Source organism: Phalangium opilio, unplaced genomic scaffold, assembly GCF_054372755.1.
Source record: "Phalangium opilio isolate 3A_F unplaced genomic scaffold, DU_Popi_V2 ptg000329l_1, whole genome shotgun sequence".
Taxonomy (NCBI): Eukaryota; Metazoa; Arthropoda; class Arachnida; order Opiliones; family Phalangiidae; genus Phalangium; species Phalangium opilio.
Genome location: NW_028324226.1, coordinates 4,886,619 through 4,900,205, shown reverse-complemented (window position 1 = coordinate 4,900,205; position 13,587 = coordinate 4,886,619). Strand labels below are relative to the sequence as shown.

Below are 13,587 nucleotides of genomic sequence, written 5' to 3'. Positions count from 1 at the left end.
TCTTCTCTCCCTCCATAATCATCCTTCATTTAGGGCTTCAGAACATGTACTTATAATAATAAAACGAAATCTGGTAAGCGATCCACTGACGCCATGTACAGGGGGTAAAACGTTCCCTTCCATCTCTCATTTCGGCGTCTGCGCTCTAGGCGCTTTGGGTCTAGAGAGAGGGTCAACTCCCTTGTATGTCCCGATACTGAGGGTTGAATACCCCCCTTTTAACATCGAAGCGGCTTATTGTAATAGTTTATCACATCCGAATTGGACAAACAAGTTAAGAGATACTTCAACGAATGGACATCTAGAACCTAAACTTAATGTTCTATCAAGAAGCGATATCTAGTTTACTAGGGCGAAGGTTTAAATTCGCCACATTTCCAGCTTTATCTCCAGTCCAATCGTAGGTCCGGAGTTATCCCCGCCTCAAAAATTACAACCAGCATCTCCTTGGTTCTTGAAAACTCACGTCAGCGCGTCGCGAATGACGAAAACTACGTATTTTCCGACTGAGGAGAGGCGAAATAGCCCCACCTCCTTTTACGTCCCCCTTGTATTTTGAAAGGGGGACTGGGACTATGGCGCGCGAATACTTGGGCATCTTATTCCTTCTCCCTAGTAAACTAGATATCGCTTCTTGGTTCTATACACAACTTTAAGAAAGTCTCCAACGTTTGAACAGTCTCTTATTAGCTCAGATTGGCATATTTATCTATAACGATATTTGATATGGAAAATAAGGCCTACATGCCCAAAGGGCAAATATTAGCCAAATTATGAGACATTTGGTTTGTTTAAGATTGGTGAAGTTAGGCCAATAATAGCTTAAATAGCTATTAATATGAGCCCAAACGTTTCCAGAGTAGAACCAAATTGTCTTTATAATAAATATCTTCTGACCTATTAAACATTTAAACTGTATTATGAAATCAGTTTGCGTAGCGTTATACCCTTTAAAGCATTTTGAAGCGACTAATGCATGGTTTTCACTGACCAAAAACGCTGCAATATCCACATGCCGATGCCGCCCCATTTTTTCAAGGGTATCTTGCCATAAGTATGATACTTTTTAATGCTAGAGACTTACTGAGAGCTAGTTCGAGATCAACGCGAGACTTGCCTACACTCATTTTTGCAGTCCATCTTCTTATTTAGTCTGTATACTAAGCCTTTGACAGCGCCTCACCAGGCGTCGTTTTACGAGAATATATGACGTTTCACCTATAAGTCACTTCATGACAAGCTCTCAGTAACCAGTGACAAACTTAATGAACATGTTTTATGAATTCAGTGAAAACCAACCTTAAGATTTTGAAGCCGTTAGTAGGACAAAGTTATTTCTACTATGTTTTGTTTGACCAAGCATTTTCAGGGACCCTCATTGCTTTTGGTCTGATTAAGGGCGGTCTGGCCCAACCCCTAAAGCTTCCCTTTCGAAATGGAAATATCGAGTTCACTTTCCAATTTCAAAAGCAGTTTACTTGACCAACGTAGCACCTGTACTTTAGTAAGCTGGACCATGATGTCATCAACAAAGGCATATGATTCGAGCTCCTCCCATAGTTGTAAGTATAGACAGTGTGCACTAAAGGGGCTAGAGAAATTTCATACCCTCGTTTCTTAACTTTAAAAGTGTTTCAGTGTTGCCAGTAATTTGTAGGTTGCGGGTTTGGAACTGAATGATCACTGAATCGATCAGAACTACAAGTTTTTTCAGTCTGTTGTAGATTGCGCGTTGTTTAGACGTTTTCGGAAACTACATACAGAGAAACTAACACACAGGGGCTAGCCCCCATTGGGGTATACTCATTCTCTGCGTTGATTCTTGGCGCGAGGGAGAATACCCCAAATGGCCGCCTCGCTCCTGTATGTTGATTTCTCAGTATTGGTCTTAAACACCCACAAATGACTGGCACACTCAATAAAATCGAATCCACAAGAATTCCATGTGTCGCTTATATGTTTTTCCTGTATAGGCAATTTACAAAATGAGGAATGTTCGATATAATATAACAATATAGTTTATTAATAATAATTTCACTCTGTTAAAGCGCTCATAATGAGAACGGATATCTTTACAATCGCGCAAAATCGTATATAACAAAAATTAAAATATTAACAAATATCTTTTAGTTTTATTGGGTTTGGGGAGTTAACAGTTGTTATTTATTATTGACACTTAAGATGATGTTTGTGGAAGACTTGATAATTCTTATTTATATATTTGTTATTTAAAACATGAATAACGTTTACAACAAATAGACGTCTTCAAACATTAGCAATTAGGTTAAATTACATTAACTAACTATTAGACCTAACCATTGATTATTTAACAAGTTTAGCACCCCACTGCCTTTTATTTATTTTAAATTTTAAAACATATACATTCTCCCCTTAGCAACCACTCTTATCTATTTTATATAAAAAAATTTGATAACTTTTTAAGATACCGCGGAGCTTCTAGTTGCCATTATATTTTATCTTTGGTTTGTTGAAATTGAAATTTCTTCGAGTCATTGAAGAAATTTGTTCATCTCTCGAGGTATAAATCTACTGGCCGTTCCAAGAGATAGCTTTCAAAATTTAAATCGTTTTTGTTATATGATTGAAAAGAGGGATGGTGTTTTAGTGTGACAAAATAAATTTTAATTTAAACTCTTCACGCTAATAATATAGGCATTTATTTTTATTATATAATATTATTATTATAATTATTAAAGTATAATCTTTTAAAATTTCAACAGCATTAAGCCAAATAGGTTTCCAAAAATAAGCTTCCTAATTTAATTTTTAATTTATTTGATCAATTTGATCGTCCTAGGTTTATCTATTCGTGAATTTCCCACTAATTTAGATAATATATCAGATGCTAGTAATTTTAAAATACTCCCATCAACAAAATTTAATTCCCAATCTAATTAATTTATTTCTTTTTTTTGGGGGGGGGGGATCATATTGATAACAATTGTGCTTATATTTTTTAGAGTCCTTGTCCTAAAACTTGGTTAAATTTCTCTAAGAAGATATCGACGTGGTGCGGTTGAAAGGTCATGGTTGTACGAATACGCAAAGTCTGTGCGCCGCTACCCCCACAATGGACACCATTTTTGTGAAGGGCTGCTATGGCTTTATCTCTCAACTGCGGACTTGCGAAGTCAATCGCGCAAAAGGTGCCTCTACCCCTAGGAGAATTCACCAGCGACGGGTACTTTTGACTCAAGTCGTTTAGTCCATTCAATAACTTGGCACCTGATTTTTGAATTGACGTCAAGAGGCTGTCCTTTTTGATGGTGTTGATAACCTCCTCCAAAAGAATCAACTTGCTGGGGTCACCCAACCACGTGTTAAAGATGCGGTACGATTCCTTGGGTCTCAGGCTGCTCTTGTAAAAGTAACCCCCCGTCAGCATCTTCTTACTGAAGGTTACGAAATCCGGAGGGTCATCCAGCTTCCAGTGCTCGTGCGCCCACATTTTTCCCGTGCATCCACCACCCGTTTGGACCTCATCGCAGATGAACAAGACACCCTTGCGGGCGCAAAGACTGCGCAATTCGCGGAAGAATTCGTCACTGGCGTGGTTGTCACCACCCTCGGCTTGTATGGGTTCGACGATCAAACCGGCTACGGGGTTACCCTTCTTCTTGTATTCTTCAACCAATTCTTCTACCCTATCCAAGCATTTTCGGTCCTCTTTACCGTTTTCCGCCGAATTTTCCGATAAGGGGTACTTGTATTTGGGAAAAGGAGCTATGGGCCAATCGAAGGCCGGAACGTCGATCTTGTGAATGGCTTTGGAATGAGTGGTCGAAAGTGTCCCGAAGGTTCTACCGTGGAAGGCGCCTTCGAAAGACAAGATGCTCAGTTTGGGGCTTCCTGGTGGCAAATTGAACATGCAGCTGTCGAGTTCCTCGGGGGAGAACGGTGCTTCACCCCTAGTCTTCTTCATGTACGAAAAACAAACGGCCTTGAAGGCGTTCTCGTTAGAACAGGAACCGCAAGCCATGGTTTGAACTTCCCGTAAACCAGGAGGCGCAACCGTTAGTAGCGCCGACTTGAGACGATCCGCGAAGTCTTCGGGTGGTAAGATGCCCAACGCCGGTCGGTTAACCAAAGTGGATATATTTGCCGGGTCCTGGATAACCTTGATCAAAGCCGGGTGGTTGTAACCCAAAGGAATGGAGGATATTTGAGTGTAGACGTCCAAGAAGACGTTCCCATCAACATCGTGAATATAATTTCCGAAGGAATTCTTGTAGTCCACAAAGAATTGTACCGCCAAGGCGTTCTGAATCTCACCCAATTGTTTCTTCAGTGTCTGTGACTTGGGACCTGGGATTTCGGTGACAATTTTTGGAGCAGTCGGTTCGGCTAGTTCCGATGCCTCCAGCGACGATGTCACGCTGAAATTGGCGCCTTGTTGGGAAGACTTCAAGATGCCTCCAGCATTGGCGAATTTCTGAAGTCGAACGAGACGAGGTATCAGGGCCATGATGCCTATTTGACAGTTGTACGTCCGTAAGTTGTTTATCTACAGTCTCTCTAACGTTGACGTACCTGTATAAAATTAACGTTTATTCTGTTACGTTTTTCCCGAGGCAATACTACCTATACCGCGCGTGCTGCACGCGATTGTTATAGTAAAATTGGAAGACTCTACAACGCAGGCAACGTTATAAAACGCATGCCCGCAGTTTATCCAATCTAGCTTTAATTGAAACCTAACCTATTTTTTTCTTCTGTAGTGCTATTGCATTTATCAGATCCCCTTCCTTCTTCCAACGTTTTCGAGTTGTCAATTGAACCTTGTAAACATGTACTCTGATAGTAAATTTTTTCCTACCCCTCTCTGGTCTAACAAACTTAAATCTAGATAAGCCCCTTTACAAGTTATGTTATAAAATCCGGTTGCAACTAGCGCACTGACGTACCCTACTCATTTCAGGGTTGCCGACGACGGGAGGGTAGTCTCGGGGGAGCCTTGGCGGTTGATAGTACACTGTACTCCCAGAAATCTTACCTTATTTTCCCAAATCGCTAATACACCGACAGTCTCGATCTTATGCCAACATAGTTGAGCTTTATCTTCTTGGGTTAATGAAGAGCACTATCTGTGGGTAGGGTTTGGTTACAACGAACAGTTACTGCGTGTTTATATCCCGATACTGCTGTTTAGAAGCTTTTACGAGATCATTTCGATTCAGAATTTAGCCTCCATAGGAATTAGCTTCGACTTTTGGGTGATGGTGAGGCAAGCGAAGCGAGCGTGTGGGATGAGGAGGCGTTGCCAATAGAGACCGTGAGGAAACATGGATCCAGAACTCGGTTTGTGCCCTTAATAAAGGCGCCATCTGCCTTTGATTTTGATTCTTACGCAACAATCTTTCTCTCTATCTATAATCTCACCGGGCCGGGGTTTTCGAATTAGCTTTTCTAATAAGCATACCAATTATATCACGGTTTCATTTGGTTTTAGAAACCGACGAAAACTTAAAGGGGCTTGTCCAACCGTGGGACATACGACGATCTTCCCCATAGATCTTAGCATAGCGGGTCTGTGAAAAAGGAGAGGTGTCGAACAGTCCCTTTAATGAACCTTTAACCATCAACCATGGCCAGGTCAGTCACACCATGAGTTGTATGTCCTCCTTGATTGATTAAATCATATGGCAACCCATTTTTTGAACATTCGATAATTTAAATACTTCATCTTTGATGTTCAAATTAAATCTAATTTCATTGCATCAAGAATCTGCAAGCCTATCTAATCTTTATGAACCCCAGCCTCACTTGTACTAACAACGTTTTCAAAACTTATTAACACCTCTTCAAAGTATTAAATTAAATGTAAATATATTTAAATCATTAAGTGAAAGAATAGTACGCTTATCTATATCCTTGACCCAGTTACCTTTTAAAACTAATATTACCAACAACGATCCATTTTTTCCTGTCACATTGTCTTTATATAATATGGACAATGGTTACTATGTAATTATAGAAAGATATTGGAATATACTCATGGAAAATAAAACATGATTTTCTAGGCAATATGTTTTGGGTGGAGGGATTAAAAAGTGAAGAATAGGTTTAATGTTTATGACAACAAAAATGTCGTGCAGTTTTAATAAAATTTATATCAACCTCATAAACAGAGAAAATTGAAGGAAAACATTTACTGTTTGTTTGTCACGCGTCCCTTCAATTTTCCAAGTGACAATCTTTAATTTGAAAACTTTTCAAATGTTAGATTGCAAAGTACAGGTAATCATAGCGCAATTTAATCCCCCTGTTGCTTTTCCCATCTTAGAGTATAGCATTGCAGGTGACCCTTTTCCCGCTTAATCTATAATGTTAAAACGTTAAGGCAAAAAAGTTTCGAAAGTAAATAATTTGAAGTAAAATATAGTTGACTACTAACCCAAAGTAAACACAATTAAGCCATAAAAATATGGATTCAAGGTCAACCAGCTGCATTTGTGTGTTTATCGTTGCGTGCCTTCAGTTTAATCATACGTTCATGAGATATGTTCCATAAGTTTGTTCACCGGTTACTGAGAGCTTGTCATGAAGTGACGTAGGTCATAGATTCTCGTCAAGCGACGCCTGGTGAGGCGCTGTCAAAGGATACAGACTAAAGAGGAAGATGGACTGCAAAACCGAGTGTAGTCAATTCTCGCGTCATTCTCGAACTAGCATTACGAAGTATAGCAGGTGCCATACTTATGGAACATAACTTATGAACTTCTAGTTTAATCTACACTCGCTTGAAGTAAATGCTAGCGTGACGCTATGTTTGACACTTGACACTTTTTTGGTATGGTCAAAAACTGGACTTCTGACAATATTCAGGACCGTGAGAGATTCGAGCGCCTTGAGAAAAATCGATGTGTTTTGCGTATATAATACAATATATATGTTTTATTTGTCATACCGCCCGCGAGGCTGCCTGTACTTCGAATATAGTCCGATTTTAACGAGACCTCTTGGTCGACGCGTAACGAATGTCCATTCACCGGTCAATATCACTTTGCGCAGTATATCGGTTCACGCTGTTAACTTTATAGACTCGTGAAACCGTCCACTCGCTTGAAGGCCGTCACCCTATCAGGCGAGAATTGTATTAACCGCGTATTGTGTCCCAGACAACTAACAGAAGTAAAGACACCAAAAATCGGTTTTCATTTTTCGATTGACTTAAGAAGAAGAACACGTACATTTTAGCACATTCGTGCGGCTCGGGGCATTTTAAACACACCTAGCTAGTAAACGGGATAAATAAAGGAGAAACTTTATCAAAGTGAGGAAAAAGCCACCGAATTATCGGACACTTTCCTAAACAAGACCTTGCTATTAAGAAAATGAGTTACGGTCTTGACGGTCAAACGGGTATCTCCCCGTTCGACAGTAAAATGGAAGCTGTTAACGGAGTTACCAACGGGTTTTCATCCAACGGCTTTTCGTCCAACGGGAAAACCGATCATCATAAAATGATGTCGGCAACGGGCCGAACTCATAATTATTTGGATTTCTTGAAGCCTTTATACACGGTATTAAACGTAACCGGTCTACTCTTACCCAAATCGTCTGCCACGGGAACTGAACGTTTCAGCAAAGAGGAGGCGCCGAAAGGGTCCACCATGAAGAAGATGGGCTTTCGCAACTGGCTTATGGTTATCTTCGCCTACATTTACCTGTTGCACAGTTTCATCAGCGCTACCATGGTTGGTGGTGGAAAGATGACGTTTTTGAAATGGTCCGCCGTTATACAACGTATTATCGAATCGACCATCACCGTTTTCAGCTTGAACCACTTTTTAACCAGTCAAACCGACATCTACGCCATCTTTGGAAGCTGTACCAGATACATCGGACAATTGCCACCGATCGAGGTCACCCGTTTGAAGAAGAAATGCATAAGGGTCGTCTTCTTCATCATCATGGGTTTTGTCCTGTGTTACGCCGTTTTGCCCAATGCCATGCAAGACAGCGATTTTTATGTTCAATCGGCATTTTACGGACTCAACTCGACCTCGGAATTGACCGCTGAACAGTCTTCGTGGATTGTGGGCGTTGATTTTAGCTTGAGAACCATCCTGGACACTGTCTCGCTTATCTTGATGTTCACTTTCGTTACCGTCTCCTACTTCATCGGGGCCTCCGCTAAATTCTACGAACTGAAACTGATCGAGACCAAGGACACGAGTGTAGTGACCCCGGAAGCCTTGCATCAGGTTCAGAAATACCACGGCGAAATCACCGACTTGTGTCAGAGAACGGATGCCATTTTTACACGCATCACCTTGGCTTGGTATTTTGATTTGGTTCAACGGTTCTTGCTGCTCATTCCGGCCATTTTGACCTCCGTGAAAGCCGACCCGTTCTACGTCTATTTCGGGCTGTCCATCCAGTTTCTCTACTACTCTTACGTTTTCACTGTCATGTCCTTGTCCGCTTCAAAGGTCAAAGAGGTTAGCCACGACGGAATGTTGACCGTTCACCGCATCGCCAACAAGATACCTTCGAGCGATTGGCACTCCCTTAACCTGATTGTCAATCTGATGGGTATGATGTCCACTTCGCAGATGCACTTGACCGCTTGGAACTTCTTCATCATTGACAGGAGTCTTATTTTGACCGTCTTAAGTATGGTCCTCACTTACACCGTCGTCGTAATTCAATTCTTTTCTGTCTAACAATAATATTTAAAGAAAAACTTCAAATTCAAACTTCGTTTCATCAAAAGTAAAATAGAAAATAAGGGATAGTTTGAATAATATCGGCTTACCCAGTCTTCTCTTGTCGAAAACGTCAGGTTTAAAGAGAGCCAAACCTTGTTATAATCCCCGTAACAGAGCTTTTGTTTTTATGCGCACTCTCTTTATATTCTAGTTTACTTTTGATTTGTCTAGAACTAGTTTAATTTTACACAATTCACAAAGTATGTGGAAATATAATACCATATTTAATATATGTTTGTTAACCTTAATATTATCATTAACCGTGTTTATATAAATATGAAATATAATATTAATTCTATTCACTACAATATGGTTATTGTCCATATGGAAATACATATAATGTTGTAAGATATGAAGGTACCTTTAATAGTGGTGTCCAAAATTACCGTGACGGTTGTTATTTTGAAAATACGCACTCTCTGTATAGATTACACGAAGTATAGATCCATTTTAAATATTTTAAAATCACGTAAATTAATTAATAAAAAAATTAACTAAAATATAAGTTCAAGCTTATATTAACATAAAATAAAATTTATGTCCCGTTTAGTTCAAATAACACCTTTCGGATTTTGCCTACGTGGTAATACCGTCCATACAAAATCTGATATAGTTCCTAAAATTCTTACTTCTTTCCCCAACTATACTGTCCACTCGCTTTGACCTCAGATCAATGATTTATCCGAGCTTTGACCTACAAAAGTTGATATTATTGAATGACTAGAGGAATATATATGTTTTTTTTTATTATTATTTTCCACTCTTGATTCAACGTAGGGTTCGCGAACCCCATTACTGAATCATAAAGATGGGGGACTCCTGAAAAATTCGAGGGGCTAATCACTCTCATATTACCTAACACCGAATACGGGTCATGTGACTCATGTCATGAATTTATTGTCATATTTCTGCTCAAGAAGTGATATCTAGTTACTAGGGAGAAGGTATAATTCGCCACATTTCTAGCTTTATCTCCAGTCCAAACGTAGGTCCGGAGTTAATCCCCGCCTCTAAATTACAACCAGCATCTCATTGGTGTTTGCAAACTCACGACTGTGCGACGCGAATGACAAAAATTACGTATTTTCCGACAGAGGAGAGGCGAAATAACCCGGCCTCCTTTTACGTCCCCCCCCCCTTGTATTTTGAAAGGGGGACTGGGACTATGGCGCGCGAATCCTTATATCCTTCTCCCTAGTAAACTAGATATCGCTTCTTGTTCTGCTCTAATTTTCTTGTTTTTCGTCTCTCGCTTGTCTTTGGCGTTGTGCGGTTGAAAGCTCTTGATAGTTAGGCGTTGTAAACATTTGGACACCTAACCAAGAACCCATGTAAGACCTGACAACGTTTAAAGATAGAATTTGTCAATTATCTCAAGTTCTTTCCCCAATTATATCCCAGCATCACTGCCTTATTGGCAAGCTTATATCAAAAGTTCATGAATAGACAAAAACAAAAAGTGTACTTTGTTCACAGTGCCCAGTCTTTGACTGTAGACAACATGTAAAATGAGAAGCAAACGACCATCCTCTCAACGACTACACTAACGAACCTATGAAGAAGAGGTTCTTGGGGGTTAAAGGTTTATAGAAAATAGTACTCTATGGTGGCAATCCAAACGTTAATTTTTGGTACTAGAGCTAAAATCAGCTACTTTAGGAGCCAACGCGTGTTCCCTGATGTGGGTCGTGAAGGTAATCGTAGTTAGTACACAGCGAGGGAAAGGAGCTTTGTCATATTACAGTACGGTGCGAGCAAGCTTTCATGAAGTATACAGGGTGTTTGTGAAAGGTCCATCAATAATGAAAGGGCGTATTTATTGGGTCATTTTGAGTCGAAAATGTTCTATGACATTTTTCCGTCCGGGCCACTGTTTTCAAGTTATGATTGGAGTAATTTACGGATGACCCCCTTAAATTTAATTAAGAAATTGAAAGACAGCGCTAATTTAATGAAGGGGTCATCCCTAAAATATTCAAATCATAACTCGAAAACCGTGGGTCGGACGGCAAAATGTCATAGAACATTTTCGACTCAAAATGGCCCAATAAATACGCCCTTTCATTATTGATGGACTTTTCGAAAACACCCTGTACATTTTATTCTTATCTACGAACATTTGCTAATATCGACGCAGTTCAAGCGTATGTTTTCAGGTCTTACATGATTGTATGACTTGCGTTTTCACAAATTTTAAATGAATCTATTCTCTATATTTTAATTTTATTTAACATTCATGCAGTGGCGTAACTGTTCAAAATAATTAAAGCAACGCTTACTAGTTGGCCTTTTTTAATTAAACCGGATGTAAAAGCGTATAATCGTACACGATGTATACGTACACGGTACATTCCATCGTAACAGTGAGCGTACATCCCTGTTCATAGGGTAGTGTAAAACACGTCTCTCATGTCGACTTAGTTTTGAGATTTATACTATAAACTATACGTCGTTGGCGTGAAGATTTGCATATAAAGTTTTTGAGGTTAAGCATTGTAAGCTAATCGCTTAAGTCTAGTGGGTTTTAAAACTTTAATTGTACTACTACAGTACTATTACAACAGTACTGTTACTACAACTATGACTCTCACATTTCACTAGAGACGTTAATTGGTCTTATCAAGAACGTACATAGATAATACGTTTCCTACGTGCGCCATTGTGTTCGTTCGATTTAATGTTGCTTAGTTCAAATTAGAATACGATATATATGTATCTTTACCAATGTTTAATTTTAAGGATCAAGGTCAATTATTAATTGTCTCTTTTTGAAATTGGGATTGGGGAATAAATTAACGAGTCGAAACTGAAAAAGAGCTTACGACTGAATGTTCCTAATTTCGTAAGTTCAAAACTTAACGCTCTTGATTGTCGTTCGCGAAACTGTTACCTAATTTTGTCCGATTAGTATAAACGTTGTTTTAAAACACTTTAAACTAGAATATTTGAGCTAAACAGTGTTATTTTGAATGAAATAAATTATGGCTTTCTCGGTTCAAATTATGGAGGGTTTCCTAACGGGAGTTCTTATAGGATTGTTATGGATTTTAGTGTTACTTATAGTTTTTGTTGTCGGTTGGACCATTTACGCTACATACCGGCTTCGCACGTTTAAACGTATGGGCATACCGGGACCCAAGCCCACGATGGTTCTGGGTAACATGGTGGAACTGATGAGACTGAACGATAGCAAGACTATTGAGTTAACCGGGAAATGGATCGATCTGTACGGAAGCGTGTTCGGATATTACATTGGTTGTACACCCTACATGGTCATCAGCGATTTAGACAAAGTTCGACGCGTCCTGGTGACTGACTTTCAGTGCTTCACCGACCGACCTCCGCTTTTCGTCGACGTCTTACCCATGAGCGAATCTTTCGTTCACGCGAAAGGGGCCACCTGGAAACACCATCGTTCGGTCATCACTCCGGCATTCACCCAACAGAAGTTGAAATCCGTCGTCCCCGGTTTGATCGAAACGGTGGATGTGTTAGTATCAAAATTCGAAGCGTCAATCATCAGTAAAAACAACGATAACCCTACTGGTGTCCACGATTTATACCAAAGATATGTTCTTGATGTCATAGCACGTAGCTTTTTCGGCATTCAACTAGAGTGTCAGTCGCAAATTACTAATATTTTTTTACGGGCAACTCGACATTTTTTTGACGGTATCGCCAACCCTTTTGTCTACTTGGCTCTGATTATCCCACCACTTGGAAGGGTTTTAGGTCTTTTACATCCGTACACGAGCTCTGGAAGAACCATACGCGACGCGATTGACAGCCTTGTGCATCTGTTCAAGATGGCATCCGATATGAGTGGCAAAACGGGAAATTTCTGGGAAGCCATTCAGAGTAAAGCTAACGGTAAAAATATCATGAACGACGAGAAGGTGGCAATAAATGCATTTCTATTAATGATCGCTGGATATGAAACAACGGGTAAGACTTTGGCCTACACTTCTTACATACTGTCTAAGAACCAGGAAATTCAAGAGAGACTGTACCGTGAAATTACCGATAAACTTGGAACGGGTGATAAAGGACACCCTGACATGTCGGAACTTGACAAGCTGACGTATTTGGAACAAGTGATACTTGAAACTCTCAGAATCTACCCACCCTTTTCCAACTTTGTGAACAGAAGGAGCATCAAAGAGGTGGACATTGGCGGGGTGATTGTACCAAAGGGTGTCAACGTGGAGATACCAGTCTGGCGTATACATCACGACCCCAATATCTGGCAGGACCCTTGGCAGTTTGATCCAGAAAGGTTTAAGAAAGAGGAAGGTGAAGGAGTTGGTCGGTTGCCCAACCATATTCATCCCATGGCTTTTCTTCCCTTCGGTGCTGGACCGAGAATGTGTATCGGAGTACGTTTCGCCATGTTGGAAATTAAAATGGCTCTAGTTTGTCTTTTGAGAAAATACCAATTTGACTCTTGCCCCGGGGAAATGGGAGAAATGTCTCTGACATCGGAATGGGGACTTATCAAACCCAAAAGCGAGGTGTATGTCGTGGTTAAACGAAGGAATATACTCTCACAGTCTCCTACAGCAGCTTAAAATTTTAGGTTAATATAGATGAAAATGAAATTAACATTATTGTTCACTTTTTTAAAATAAATGCACAAAAATGGTAAATTATAAAGTGAAAATATAGCTGTTGTATTTATCTCAAATGGAAGTGTCATATTGGTTGTGCAAAAAAAAATATATTTAATTTGTTTGTTTGCTTGCTTGCAGTTATTTGATTAATATCTACTTTGTTACACTCATAGATTTTCAGTGAAGGAGAAGTAGTTGGCTTTCCATGTCATCTTCCTGTAGAGCATAATAATACAGTCAAA

At 39.8% G+C, this 13,587-nt stretch overlaps 3 protein-coding genes across 4 annotated transcripts; 2 read left to right on the top strand and 1 right to left on the bottom strand.

Annotated features, from left to right (window-relative positions):
- Positions 1–1,995: 1,995 nt before the first annotated feature.
- Gabat (4-aminobutyrate aminotransferase) lies at positions 1,996–5,224 on the bottom strand. Of its 2 annotated transcripts, none has more exons than XM_089859125.1 (2): positions 5,015–5,224; positions 1,996–4,551 (listed from the first exon to the last, which is right to left on the bottom strand). In XM_089859125.1, exon 2 carries the CDS (start codon positions 4,484–4,486, stop codon positions 2,978–2,980), a length of 1,509 nt encoding a protein of 502 aa, XP_089715251.1. In that variant the 5' UTR covers positions 4,487–4,551; positions 5,015–5,224; the 3' UTR covers positions 1,996–2,977. The 2 variants fall into 2 exon arrangements, with proteins under 2 accessions (XP_089715251.1, XP_089715252.1); XM_089859126.1 differs by lacking the exon at positions 5,015–5,224 and adding an exon at positions 4,721–4,909.
- Positions 5,188–10,805, top strand: Gr28a (Gustatory receptor 28a). Its single transcript, XM_089859127.1, has 2 exons — positions 5,188–5,319; positions 5,471–10,805. The coding sequence occupies exon 2, from the start codon at positions 7,356–7,358 to the stop codon at positions 8,688–8,690; it is 1,335 nt and encodes a 444-aa protein (XP_089715253.1). The 5' UTR covers positions 5,188–5,319; positions 5,471–7,355; the 3' UTR covers positions 8,691–10,805.
- Positions 10,806–10,834: 29 nt separating this feature from the next.
- LOC149610455 (cytochrome P450 3A5-like) lies at positions 10,835–13,523 on the top strand. The gene has a single exon (XM_089859124.1). It carries the CDS (start codon positions 11,717–11,719, stop codon positions 13,301–13,303), a length of 1,587 nt encoding a protein of 528 aa, XP_089715250.1. The 5' UTR covers positions 10,835–11,716; the 3' UTR covers positions 13,304–13,523.
- Positions 13,524–13,587: the final 64 nt, after the last annotated feature.

Coding starts and splice junctions, on each gene's coding strand:
- Gabat (XM_089859125.1), bottom strand. CDS start 4,486: ATGGCCCTGATACCTCGTCTCGTTCGACTTCAGAAATTCGCCAATGCT.
- Gr28a (XM_089859127.1), top strand. CDS start 7,356: ATGAGTTACGGTCTTGACGGTCAAACGGGTATCTCCCCGTTCGACAGT.
- LOC149610455 (XM_089859124.1), top strand. CDS start 11,717: ATGGCTTTCTCGGTTCAAATTATGGAGGGTTTCCTAACGGGAGTTCTT.